Source organism: Candoia aspera, chromosome 1, assembly GCF_035149785.1.
Source record: "Candoia aspera isolate rCanAsp1 chromosome 1, rCanAsp1.hap2, whole genome shotgun sequence".
NCBI classification, from domain to species: domain Eukaryota; kingdom Metazoa; phylum Chordata; class Lepidosauria; order Squamata; family Boidae; genus Candoia; species Candoia aspera.
In genome coordinates this window covers 232,511,750-232,525,775 of record NC_086153.1, presented here as the reverse complement: position 1 = coordinate 232,525,775, position 14,026 = coordinate 232,511,750, and the positions used below count along the sequence as shown (strand labels likewise).

The following is a 14,026-nucleotide window of genomic DNA, read 5'->3' as shown; positions in this document are numbered from 1 at the left end:
TACTGCCTTCCTAGGGAAAGAAAAAGTGTCCTGGAGCCAGATAGTGGTTTGACACAAAACATCTACTCTGCTCTGGACCAAGAATTACAAATAAATGTTGCTGAAGGGCTACATAACATGCCTGACAAAACAAACCTTTTTGTCTCTAAATATTTTACTGCTGCATCCTGGTTTCAAAAAATACATCACATGGGGCTGGGGAGCAGTGGGGGAGAAACATAAACTGCATTGTTTATAAAGGTCAGTCAAGAAGGAGGCCCTTCTTGGATGCCTTTGGAAACACTCTCTGCTCTGCCTACCCAGCGGGAGATAGAGCAGACTTACAATCAAAGCACATTCCAAAATCTTCATCCACAGGAAAATAAATCTCTCTTCTCACCCCCAACTTACCATGCAGAGTCTCTTAGGACATCCTTTCCATCAAAGGAGAGGATACGAACCCCAGTTCTGAATGGAGCTTCAGAGCCTGAGAAGAGGTTCTCCCAGTTATTAAACAACACTTCATCCTGGAAAGAAAGAAGACAGAGCAATGTATTTGCCTAAGCATTATTCCAAAAAAACAGTTTCTGCCTAGAAATATTCTTAGTCTGATCTTTCCATTTCAAGGACTGTAGCCCACTAAGACAGCATTTACCGTGCCTGTCAAACCCCTTCCTATTTCCTGTTGAAGGAATTCAGGTAACACACCTGGAAAACATCTTGTCCATGACCTTGGGAATTCATTCATTCATTCATTCATTCAACAAAGCCACTTAATACAGACTCTGGGCAGCATAAAATTAAAATTAATATAATACCTAAAAAACAAATACAAGAATAGACTGAAATAACAACAGGAGGAACAATATCTCATTGGGCTCACCATCCATCTAGCCCAGAGCTTGGGGTAAAAGACAGGTTTTTAGAGATTGTCTAAAGCAATGTTTCTCAATCTTGGCGACTTCAACATGTGTGGACTTCAACTCCCAGAATTCCCCAGCCACTGGTCTAAAGACTAGGTTAAGGCAATCTGCAGTAAATCTTGTGAGGAATGCCAGGAAGGCAGCTTCTACTAAAATTAACTTGAATATTTTTTGGAACATGAAATGTTCAGTGTCCAAAGTAGAACTTACTGATCCGGATGAAGGCATTACATTATTTTCAAAATAACTTTTTTTTTTTTTTGTAAAACAGGCTCAAATGGCTTTTAAAAGCCATGGGTCAAGTGCCTATGGTGACTTTCCTGAGCAAAAATAATTCTTGTAAAGAAATTTATTGTATTTACTATAATCAATTTTGGTTGCCCCACAATGACAAAAAGGATATAATTACTTAGGTGCTTTATCTTGCACTACTTAGAGCTGAATTTTATCTGCCATACTAAGTCATCTTTCCTTAAAAAATAATCTTTAAAACTATAATCCCTCACCATGTTTACCACCTTATTGGACATGTTCCATCAATACCCTAGTTTTGTATGCCACCCAGAGTCCACTGGAGTTGGGCAGCCAATAAATTTAAACAAACAAACAAAACCCTTAAACCTCTATGCTCAATGCACTGTTCCAGGAGAGATTTGACCAAAGTAGAGTAGAACAAAATTTCCATGGATACAATCTAGAACTATTCTAGGATTTCAGCTGCTGTCCCTCCCTGCTGATTCATGCTTAGTTTATAATCTAAAATTATTTTCACGTGTATTACTGTCATCGGGTATTACGCCTCCTGTATATGTGCAAATGATCCTATTGAAATACAATCATTGTCAGTCATATCCACTCAATTTTCTTAAGTTTTGTCGTAGTTTTCCATCCATCAAAATCCTGTTGGCCGAAGCGTGTACTGTAATATCATCTGGAAATGTCACAAGCTTTTCCTTTTGCTCAAAGCATTTACAAAGATATTAAACTAAACCTAATACAAAACACGTGATGCCTAGTTGCCTTTCTACGTAGCTGAATAGCCACTGGTGAACACTTTTATTAGCAGCTTACCAGCAAGAATATTGTGAGCTATCTTGTGCAACGCCCTATTTGAACCAAGATCAATTAACTAGTTACATAGTACAGCACTGTCTTGTTCTACAATTTTTTTTTAGAGGAGCTAAGTTTAGTCTGCTACGATTCATTCTTAAGAAGCCCATGCTGGACTGCTTTTTGGGATCACAATATTTTCTCCCCTAAAGGCTTACAGATTGTCCTCTCAATAATTTGATGAAGCTTGATTTGCTCAGGTCTGTGACCCAACATACCCTGAGATTGACAATTGGCACCGTGCTCCTATCTGCTCTGCGCACTATGCTGTAGAGGTCTTGTAGCCGGGAGGAGAGGAATGCTCGGAAAGTGCCAGGCAGTCCAACCTGCCGGGCTTGCTGGAAACACTGGAAATCAGCTCCTCGGATGCCACGCATGCTGCCGCTCTGGGGAGTGTTCAGGGCTATAAGATGCAGCTGGAAAAGCAGACAAACAATCACACGCGAGGAAGAAGCAGTATAAATATTACCTTGGGCTGATTCCTGCTGTTGCTTCCTAGCAATGGAAAGTATCTGCTCCTATCAAATGCAAATTATCCAGACCAATTTATCATCTCACTGCTGCCTAGAAGGATCTTACAGTTTTGTTACTTAACAGCTGGATCCTCAAAAACAGCCAGTGTGATAGAGTGATTAGGAGACTTCCAATCCTGATTCAGTTCTGAAGCTCACTGATTCTCACTGATCCTGGGCCAGTCATCAACTTCCAGCCTAATCTATTTCAAGGTAAAATGGAAGAGCAGTCCAATGATTATGTTCATGCCAGCTGCTTAAAATGGTTGTTGGATTAACCTGTTGTCTGGAATTACATAATACACTGAGCCATACACTAACTAAACAAATTAGTATAATCTAATCCATAAAAAGAAGACAAAAACAGCAATGTTTATTGTGTTTTATACATGCAGATCATAGGTCTTGAACTGAATATGTAGTTCGTGTATGCTGCCTTAGTGGAAGCGTGGATTATATGTATATTTTTGTGAGTATCTTTTATGACACGGAAGCACAAATGCCACAGTGAAAATCTTTCAACTGCAAGATATGCACAGCGCCGAGCTCACTTGCAAAGTTGGAAGAAGTTATTTCCTAGAAGACAATGGCCGTTATGTGGCACTGTTTACAAGGAGTCTTATTTCCTTCCATATTTTAGGGTGCTCCCACATGGCAGACTCCACCTGCAAGAGTAGGTGGGTAACTGCCTATTTCAGTTTGGAGGCTTCAACGTCTTGTTAACTGCTTGAATTGAAAACACGGCACATGCTTTATAGATGCGAGTTCGGTCACGTTGGAAATGGGTGCAGTTTAATGCAGTTTAATGTGATTCATGGAGGAGTCTGCAGAACTCCTTCATTGGCCAGATGGTTAAGTTCTTTGCTCTTACTACAATCCCATGGTTGTCTACCCTTAAAAGCTAGTCCCCGTGTTTCTCATTTGCATTTGTACTCTGAGTGCATCTTGTTCTGCTCACTAGCAGGACGGCAATCTAAGGAAATCGTACCAGGATGTTTTTGTGGGTTTTTTTGGTCCATTCTCCAAGAGCCATTGCACATGTGACATCTACCATGATCTCAACATCTGTTTACATTAATGTACTGTTGCTAGCTATTTTCATATTAGCACCTTCAACCTCCTTCTGCGGAGGTCACTTGATTTGACAATACACCAAGCTGCAGCAGATACTGGAATAAAGACTGCTTTGATTATGTGTGGGCACTCACAGCAGGCTGGAAGGCATGATGTGTATGAACTGCCAAAGGAGCAGTCTCGGTCTGGCGGTTATTGGGAAAGAAATGGTCCAAGGATCCTTGCTGGGACTGTGCCCCCGGATGAAGTTGGTGGATGGCAGGTTGCTCAGGAAGACGGTGTGTGTTGACAACACTCTCATCCCCTCTCCAAGGCTTGGCAGTAGAATAAGCACTATATTCTCGATGGGTGTGCACTGGTAAGTGTGGCTGCAATGGACGCTGGGATCCAGAGGAGGCTGTCCCTCCGTGGGAGTAATGGATGCTGGAAGACCTGTCATAGACTTCATTGTCCTGGAATGGAATGAAGAACCACACTCCTTTGGAGTGCTTGCCTACATAATCACTGCCACAGAGCAGAACCCATCACATCACAACCACATTTTCTGCCATTCTTAGTGCAATCCAACCAGCATGCTGGTTTGCATTCACCTACCATTCAGTATTGGTGCTTCAAGATCTTTATTGGTTCACTATAAACTGGCAACACAGTTGGTAGAACCCAGCTGTCTCTCCCAGTTTAAAGATACCTTCTGTGCAGCACAGGACTAGCATTCTCTCAAAAAGTACGAAAGCCATGTTTTTAAAAAAGAGGTCAAGTGTACTTGAATGAGTGCTAAACCTGTTTGTAAACAGCAGACACATATTTTGGAACATGGCAGTCCGGTATTACACTGGTAGATGCCTTTGCAAAAGCCAAGTGTCTGGTGTCTCCTGCAGTCCATGCCAACATGATAACAGAGGCAGTTCCCAGTGACCAGAGTTGAGTAGATCCCATTCCTGACAGTGTCATTAACCACACTGTCAATGAAGCATCCTAGATAATACCAATGGCAAAAACCATGTTGGGAGAAGAAGAAAAACAGTACTTGAAAACTGGAACAGCTAAAGCCAACTGCTAAGCTGCCCCACTATGAATAGGGCATGAGTCAAAGGCAATATGAGGACTTGGCATTAAAAAAGGGCTACCAGGGCATTTTCATGCTAAAGTCAATGAAACACGGGCTAAGGTCACAGCCAAACCTCTAGTTGTTTTGCAGGGACAATGGATGGTTTCTCCCCCATTCAGATGAGTGAATGATTCTCTATTCACTTGGAGTGGCAGGGAGAGGCCTCAATGCCAATAAAAGAATCTCAGTTCCTTTTGAGGATCCTTGAGCAATAGGATCTTCACTACCCTCTGGTCTTTTATCAGCAGTGCAGTTTCTCCCATTATGCATGTGAATGAGGAAATCATACAATTCACTTGCATCAGGGGAAAACTTTCCCTCCCTCCCCCTCATTGCCGCTGCCTAAGAACCCAAGTTGCATTGCATTCAGGTAAGACGTAAGCTGCCTTAATTTGTTATAAGGGCACAAAGGAGATAACTACCTATGGAATCCCAAGCATTAAACAAATCCTATAGAAACATAAATATTCCTGAAGCAGAAAAGTCCCAGCAGCAAGTATATAGGAGGTTCCATAAATAATAGATTTTCCAGCTACTGACCAGTGCTAGATAATAATGTTTCACCTACCAGTCCAGAGCCAGGAATGGATATTCTTTCCTCAAGCTGAAATTGAACCAGAACAATTACTGAAGAATTTATATAGCACTTGCTATAATAATATTGATACACAGAAATTATACAAAAAAAAAACCCCCAAACATTTTCAGCATGCCATTCTCCTTTCCAGGAGTTTAGGAAAAAACATTTCACAGGCCTGTTTCAGTTCTGCTGCAATCTTTTGAGTTCCAGGGTATAAATGGTTTTCCCAGGACTTTGGGGACCTCAGTGATGGTGAAGCTGGGTTTGTAAAAGTTATATTTATTTACATAGCTTAAGACCTAAGAAGATCGGATGCCAAGGACGGGCCAGATTTACACTGACATTAAAGAACCCAATGTGAATCAAGCCCACATTCATTTATTTTAAGCAGGCCCTTTCTAAATCAAGTGTGGGAAGTTCACCCAACCCTGCAGGAGATTGCTCTTTTCTGACACTGCATTCCCATTTTGTATATGTGAACACTCTAGTTCTTTTTCCCTGTAAAGAGATGTCATTCTCCCAAGATAATTGTCCATCTAAAGTTTCACCCATTAGGACCACTGCCACTGTCCAGGCAGAGGGTACTCACAAGGATTCTTCTGAAGCCATTGTGGACACGGATGTAGAGCTCCTCTCTCTCCTGGATGAAAAGGAGCTGCCCTTCAGGCACCTCATGAGCTCTGCTCATCATGTTCTGGTAGGTTGCTAAGATCCGTACCTATTGGAAGAGAAAGCATTTTAAAAGTATGAAGAAAAGAATGTTGTATTTTTGCTACCGTTCTTTAGTGTCAGCAATACGAGATAAGGGGAGCAAGAGTGGAATGGGAATGGGAGGCCTCCAAGATGTACCATTCTTCCCTTAATCTCCACCCAAATCTTTAAAACTGACCAAAATACTATTACCCATATTTGACCATTTTGTCACCAAATTTCAGCAGTGCAATCTTGGGAGGCCAGGGGTAGGGGGTGGGGGAGGCAGTTTGCAAGCCATAGGTTTCCACCCCTGTGCTAAGACAGTGACTGGATTTCCACAATTTGTCAGACCACAGACTGACACTCTTTTAGTCTAATCTGTATGTTCTACAAACCCAGACTAAATCTCAAGGCTTAATTTTAGACTCAACACATCTGGAGTGTATCATGTTGGAGAATAATGCTCTAAAAATCTGATACTATCTGGTGGGTTTTTTTCCTTACCCCCAAAGAGAAAGATGGGTCACTAATACCCGGAGGTCCTGGAGGTCCTGGAGGTCCTGGTGGTCCTGGAATACTGATATCTGAATGAAAGCAAAACTATAATTAAACCATGATCTGGTTGTTAGAAACCTAACCTCCTCCCCGGCCCCACCCTGAAAGCACCCATATTTGCAAGTGATTGAAAAGGCACTAAGTATCTACTCACGTTGTCTGTGGGGACCTGGAAAAGAAGGGGGTCCTGGAGGGCCAGGAGGGCCAGGAGGGCCTTGAAGCCCTGGACGTCCTTCAAAACCTGCACCTGGAGGTCCTTGGGGGCCTGGAGGGCCAGGTGGGCCCCTGATGCTCTCACCTTTGGGGCCCTGAAAAAGCAATAATGTAGATGCCATTACAGCCACAAAGGCAGAGAAAGATCCAATTTAACTTCTTGCCTGAAGGCAGGAGTATGGTTAAGTTAATCAATAATCCCATTAGTGATTAATCTAAGCCACAGAAGGTGAACCTCCAGTTTACATAGCTGTTTCCCACTTTTACCACATCTGCTGATGTGATTCAGTAGCCCTATTTATAGTGATTTGTACTTCGCTGGGGAGGACAAACCACAGGACTACCTGCAAGGCTACTGTGAGGAATATTCTTAGCATCTGGTAGGTAAAGTCACTCAGATTCATTCAGAGTTGGACTCTGACCGGGCAAGTCCTGTCAAGGTGTCAGAAGCAAGGCTATGTGTGGTTAGCTGGGGTAAGTTCAAGCTTTTAACTGCCAAGGAAGTGGACAGGATCCTCTGTTAACTTGGCCACCTATCTATCAGATCCACATCCTTCTTGGCTGGTGAAGGCTGCCTAGGATCTGACATGATTGGGTCCCTGCAGAAGTATCTGCTTTGTTGGTTGGTTTCAGCTGCCTTGAAAGAGGAGGTGGTGTGCCCCCTCCTCAGGAAGCCATTGCTGGACCGAACAGTTGTAGAAAACGTTAATCCAGTCTCCAACATTCTCTTTTAAGGGAAGGTTGTTATGAAGGTGGTCAGGCTGCAGCTCAGAAGGCCCTGAAAAATGACTTCCAGGGAAGGCATAGTGAACTGAAGACGTGTCCACGACAACAGAGCCAGCAACCATGGCAAAGACCAAAGAACCGGTGAGTAGACTCCAGACAGCTGCTCCTCACAGGACTGCAGAAGAGTGTTCTTCTGTGGTTTGAGTACCGGGAGATGAAAGGATTAGCCGTCTTGCTCACAAATGTGGCAGGGCCTTTTAAAGGACACTAAGTTCAGAAGCTTATTTTCTAATCACTTTTGGAAATTGCCTATTAACTATCTTAAAACTATTAGAAACCTTCAGTGCCTGAAGGCAATTGCATGACTGTGGGATGCTGCAGTGGTCATAAATGCAAGGATTGGTCGCAAAGCTGTTTTTTTTTAACCATTGTAACTTTGAACAGTTGCTAAACGAGGCAATTAGTAAGCAAGGACTACCTGTATTAGAAATGTGCCTCAGCACTGTTCTAAACTGCCACGCCTTTACACAAGAGAAGTTTTTGCTAAGGAAAAGCTGTCCACAACACTGGACAACTGAAAAGTTTCTGCTCTTTGAGAGTTTAGTGTTTTTCCTTTTCAAGACCACATACACACTCAGTGTTGCTCTCTACATAGGAATATTTTCTCCAACCTGACAAATATCAAGGAATATGGCAGAAGAACATGCCATTTTATAAAGATGTTATCGTATATATGGCATCTCTCACCGGAAGACCAGGATACCCTTGGGGACCAGGAGGTCCAGCAACACTTGATCCAAGCAATTCTCCACCACCTGGTTCACCCTTTTCACCTTTCATCCCAGGATCACCTTGGTCCCCCCTTTCTCCCTGCGGAAAGGGAATCAGTAAACAAATATGCTACAATGATCAACTGAATGCATCCACCTTTTTCTCTTGCTAGAAGTGGTAAATGAACAAGTGAAACCTCCCAATGGGAAACACAAATCTAAGAAAAAGCAGAATGAGACATAACAACCAACATTTCTGATCCTGACCACTATGCTCTATAAATACAATGCTGATTTAGGCCTGTTGTTGTTGTTGTTGTTGTTGTTCCTTCAAGTCAGTTTTTGACTCCTGGCAACTGCCTAGACAAGTCCCTGCAGTTCTCTTGGCAAGATTTCAGAAGATGTTTGCCACTGCCTTCTTCTTCCTAGGGCTGAGAGAGAGGGACTGGCCCAGGGTCACCCAGCTGGCTTGGTGCCTAAGGCGGGACTAGAACTCACGGTCTCCAGTTTCTAGCCTGATGCCTTAACCACGCACCAAACTGGCTCTTAAGAGAGGGTAACACATGCCAAATTGAAGACGAAAACCCTTTTTTTCCTTTGAGAACACAGCATTAGAAATAATTGTCAGACATCATTGCCTCTTCTGAGCAGGTAACCCAAGCAAGTTTCAAATGACTAGGTCCAAAAGTTGTATGTTGTTATTCACTGATGTTCTGCTTAATAAAAACCACTGCCAGAGAAGCAGCCAAAGTGAAATGGCAAAAGTAGCTCTTTTTGTAGTAAAGTTTTTTTTTAATTTAATAAATATATGTTTAATGGCATACAGCAACACTCTTAATTTTGGTTCCCTAGAGACCTACTGTATATTATTGTATGAAAAGTCTTCAGTTTTGTAGCCTTCAGGCCAATGAACTAGTCATCATGACAGTCTGAGCTGGGAACTCCTGGTTAATGTTAAATTATAAACAAGCAAACATATTAAATGTTTGTGCAATTTGTGAACCTGTCACTGAGCAGTCTGAGCGAATAAATGATTATTTAGTCATTTGAAGACTAACGTTCATTAATTTTGAATATGCATACACTGATAATGGATAAGCCATATGTAACCAGAAATGACATACTAGGCATGCTTTTTGAAAGACCAACTAATCTGAGGCTTTTTGGTTTCAAAAGCTACATTTTCAGAGGTGCAAAACAGCCAGGAATTCTAGGAATTCTTTTGTATCCCAAGGATATGGAAATCAACACAATCACAAATTGGGAAAGTTGTGTAAGATTGGTTCGCTGAATAGCCCACAGTCTCCATCTGTAGACCAGCAGAACTTCAGCTCTTCCAACCCCTTAGGGATCAGCAATTTAGGGGAATACAACTTGAATGACGTTAAAATAGAGGAGGGAGAAAAGTATTGGTACTTAAGATAACTCACAGAAATACTCCTTCAATGAAAAATCTGTGCCTCCTTAGAATTATTATCCAGTCTAATAAATACATGCAAGGCAAAAAGGATTTGCCATCTTGCTCTGAGGTCCAGGGTATCCATTACCCCAGCAATCATCCTGGGATAGAGAAATCTGGCTTCTTTATAAACCCAGATGTTCCTCCCAAGTGAAGCATGCTTACCCTGAAGGTGGAGCTGAGTCTGCTGAGGTCATAAGGGAACTGGCCTGGTGGAGAAGAAATAAAAAAAGAAACGGAGGAGAGTTAGTTGTCCTGCTGGCAATGCATGCACTATGCTGAGGACCCTGCTTCTTTTCCCTCTCTTTGACAATGGACCTTCAAGGCACTGCCAGGCCACTGAGGATTATATGAAAAGAGTATTTATATTTACTGAGTGGACATTTTGGAACTCACTTTCCAATAAACATGCCTTTTCCTGAATATCTACAGGCAAGGCTGAAATGGGAGGCATGTGCCATTTTCTGACACAGACTGGAGAGGTGAGCACTACCAATGAACAGCAGAGGCAGAAATCTTTTAGTTCATTTTGATGATAGTGGTAATGGACAGAAATAAATAAAAAAAAGACCGACACAGAGGGAGAAAGACAAATAATTATCACTTCTTTTCAGAAATCAAAGAGAATATGCCTGAATACATACATTTATTTATTTATATCTTATTTATCTAATTTGTCACCGCCCATCTCCTCCCACCAGAGGGACTCTGGGCAGTTTACAACAAAATAGTCAGTAAAACAATAAATATACCATCCAATTACAATATATAAAAATACTCTATATAAAATACAATTACAAATAACTAATAAATATAGATGAAAATAAAGTCCAGATGGCTATGATCCAATTCAGTCCTTGTGTTGGAGGAGCAATTTTAGGGCACTAGCCATCCCCAGACATAACTATTCCCCTCCCCGCCCCAAGCCAGGTGGCAGAGCCAGGTCTTCAGATTCCTCCAGAAGGCCAGGAGCGATGGGGCTAACCTCACCTCCAGAGGCAGCGTGTTCCACAGGGCGGGAGCCACTGCAGAGAAGGCCCGCCTCCTGGACCCCACCAGATGGAATTCTCTTACCGACTTCTCTGCATGCTCGGGTGGGACCGGTTGACGTAACGGGAAAGAGGCAGTCCCTCAGCCTGGCCCCATGCCATGTAGGGCTTTAAAGGTGAATTGGACACCTTGAATTGGACCCGGAAGCAAACTGGTACCCAATGCAGCTCGTGCAGCAGTGGTGTTACATGTGGCCTTCTGGGGGCACCAAAGATAGCCCGTGCAGCTGCATTCTGGACCAGCTGTAGCTTCTGGATACTCTTCAAGGGTAGCCCCATGTAGAGCGCATTGCAATAGTCAATATGGGAGATGACAAGGGCATGCATGACCATTCAAGAAAGACTAATAATTATCACTTCTTTTCAGAAAACAAAGAGAATATGCCTGAAGACATATATTATGGGTATTCAGTACTTAAAGCACAGCGTGCAAAAGCTGGTTACTCAGAATCAGTCTGTGCTTGCTATTTTTGTAGGCACAGCTTGCCTTGTGCACAAGCTTCACACTGAATTCTAGTGAACATTTCCCAGGCAATATAGTTACACCTGTATCATCTGCAAATGATTACTATCTTCCTCACATTTGTATTCAAGACATCAGCACATACATCTCTGAGAGAATAACGATGAAATCAGCTGAAGGTTGGCTTCCTTATTTAAGAGAGGGGCCATGGCACGATCCTGGTTTTGCATTAGTTTTTGACATCTCTGTTTAAAGGAACTGAGGCAACAGAGCTGGGGAGAAGTTTCCAATGCAAATAATTGGCCTAGAAGGCACCAGGTTTATTCCAGGCTTACGTTTTTTTGATTTTGTGCATCTGAAGAGATAACCACACGGGAAGGACCATCAGAATGTTCTGTATAACGTATGTATGTATGTATGTATGTATGTATGTATGTATGTATGTATGTATTGGATCTGTTAAGACTGTCCAATTCCAAGACTCTGGGCAGTGTAGAATAGGTTAGCAAGATGGCAAGACACAGGAAACAAATCAAAGGAAAATGAATTGATACAACAACAACCTGCTGCAAAGCAAGAACTCATGTGGCTCATCCTCCAACAAACTAGCCCATCCTGAGGTCACAGCATGCTACAATTTTCAGTGTTTCCTAGAAGGCCTGGAGTATTGGGGCCTTAGGGAGAAGATACTCCAAATGGGTCAAACAAATGAGGGAACCCATAAAGACCTTCTGTGCCTCCTTCAATGACATGGCCCATGACAAGTCTTGGTAAGAGCTGGAGGAAACGTGAAATGGAATGTAAGTATCATATTATAGGAAACCCTACCTGGTGGCCCTGGAGGACCCTCTTCACCTTTTTCTCCCTTCTGACCAGGAGTACCATGGTAGCCTGAAAGAGAAACTGGCATAAGGCTTGGCAACCCCAAGCACTGGTGGGAAAGCATAGCATGTCAGAACAAGAAAGTAAGCCCAAGTGAAATCTAACACAAACCCAAATGTCCAGAAACTGCTCATTTAAACCACCCTGTAAATGTATGCTTAAACTGTGGCTTGCTTTAAAACAAAATTATTTTAAATCCTTTTGGAGCAGAACAGTGCAATGATTCTGATATAGGAATTGCTAGATGAAAAAAACCCCAACACTTTAATTTTTTTTAATGGCTACTCAAGAAGTTCTGACAGGGAGCCCTGGAAGGAAAAATGTATTACTTTTCTATCACAGCATTTCCCATCTGGGTTCCTCCCAAAGGTTTTGAATCACATCTTCCAACAGTCCCAGCCAACATGGCCCATATGCAGGCTTAGTGGAAGCAGGAGTCCAAACCATCTGGTAGAATCCAGGCTGGAGGGAGGATGCTCTACTGCAACCAGCAGCCAGTTCAATTGTAGGACATGGGCAAGAATCACCATGGTCCACCTCCCCCCTCCCCTTCCTTTATCCAGATCTACCACTTTCTTACCAGGCAATCCTGGAGGTCCAGGAGGGCCCAAATCACCAAATGCCTGAAACAGTTAAAAAGTTTCTCAAAAAGTATGTTGCTGCAAAGACAATTTTAAGGCCATTTCTTGCCTTAAAACAAAATATCCCCTTAGTTCCCCAGAAAGCGGGATGTTTTTACTCACATTGTTCTCATAAACAGGTACTGTGCTGCCTGGAGAACCTGGAGGGCCTGGGGGGCCTGGAGGACCCTAAAGAGAAAAACACAACAGTCATTACATTTAATCGGGTGAAATATCAGACGGGACAGAGAGAATGCAATACATCAGTAGCCACTCAACTCTACCTAAACACAGCAGAAAAAATTGGAAAGTAAGTAACATAGGGAAATATTGCTCCAGCTTCTTATCATTTGCAGCACAGGCAATAATGAAAACATACAAGCCTGTGTATCCTTCCACCATCCACAGATGAAAAAAGCAAGTAAAATTGCCACCCACAGCATTGCAAAGAACACAGATATTTCATTCGTCTGCAGTAGCAGATGGCTGTGTACTCAGTGGGTTTGAGGAACCTCTGGGGATTCATATCAGTTTGCCTAAATCCTTTCTTGGAGTTTAGGCTACCCCTGGATTACGGCATGAGAACCCACAAGTGGGGGTTGTTGCTGCTTTTTCCCCCAACTGCATGCTGCTTCCCGCTGCTGGTTTCTCGGGAAACCAAGAGGGGAGAGGAGACCCTTCAGAGCAAAACATATTCCCTGTGAAGTTGCACTTTTGCACTAGAGGTACTTGACTGTCAAAATGCTTGGCCAAACTTCCAGCAACTGTCTATACTAGGCCAAAGTAACTGAAGGCTAAACTTGGTGTTACTGTATCTTCCTCACCTTTTCCTTGTCTTCCTTCTTTCAATGATAGAGCCTGAGAAGCTTCACCAAGCACTGATTGAACACAGACAGCATCACTGTATGCCATCCCTCAGCATTAGGTACAATATTATTATGTGCCTTTGAGTCAGTCTTGACTCCTGGCATCTGGCTGGGTATGTCTCTACAGTTTTCTTGGTGAGATTTTTGGAAGTGGTTTGCCACTGCCACCTCCTCAGGGCTGAGAAAGAGGGACTGGACTGAGGTTACCCAGCTGGCTTTGTGTCTAAGGTGAGACTAGAACTCACAGCCTCCCAATTTCAAGCCTGGTGCCTTAGCCATTACACCAAACTAGCCCTTGGAACCGTGTTCAAATGAACTTAAGCAGAACAGACAAACTGCAATATACAAGCTGCATATTTTAACACCAACTGCTAGAGAGAGACAATGAAGAAGGGCTTTCACTATACAGCCTGTCTTTCTGAGTTTCCTGAATAAACCAAGTAA

At 42.7% G+C, this 14,026-nt stretch overlaps 1 protein-coding gene across 4 annotated transcripts in view; it reads right to left on the bottom strand.

Annotated features, from left to right (window-relative positions):
• Nucleotides 1–14,026, bottom strand: part of COL18A1 (collagen type XVIII alpha 1 chain) — a 185,130-nt gene that overhangs the window by 2,563 nt on the left and 168,541 nt on the right. For all 4 annotated transcript variants that reach the window (XM_063289150.1, XM_063289147.1, XM_063289149.1 and 1 more), the window contains 12 exons: nucleotides 12,840–12,905; nucleotides 12,677–12,719; nucleotides 12,043–12,105; nucleotides 9,868–9,911; nucleotides 8,221–8,343; nucleotides 6,689–6,842; nucleotides 6,484–6,563; nucleotides 5,876–6,004; nucleotides 5,275–5,310; nucleotides 3,733–4,050; nucleotides 2,231–2,428; nucleotides 391–506 (listed from right to left, as the gene is read on the bottom strand). In XM_063289150.1, coding sequence (XP_063145220.1) covers nucleotides 391–506; nucleotides 2,231–2,428; nucleotides 3,733–4,050; nucleotides 5,275–5,310; nucleotides 5,876–6,004; nucleotides 6,484–6,563; nucleotides 6,689–6,842; nucleotides 8,221–8,343; nucleotides 9,868–9,911; nucleotides 12,043–12,105; nucleotides 12,677–12,719; nucleotides 12,840–12,905 — 1,370 coding nt within the window. The remainder of the gene's footprint in view (nucleotides 1–390; nucleotides 507–2,230; nucleotides 2,429–3,732; nucleotides 4,051–5,274; nucleotides 5,311–5,875; nucleotides 6,005–6,483; nucleotides 6,564–6,688; nucleotides 6,843–8,220; nucleotides 8,344–9,867; nucleotides 9,912–12,042; nucleotides 12,106–12,676; nucleotides 12,720–12,839; nucleotides 12,906–14,026) is intronic.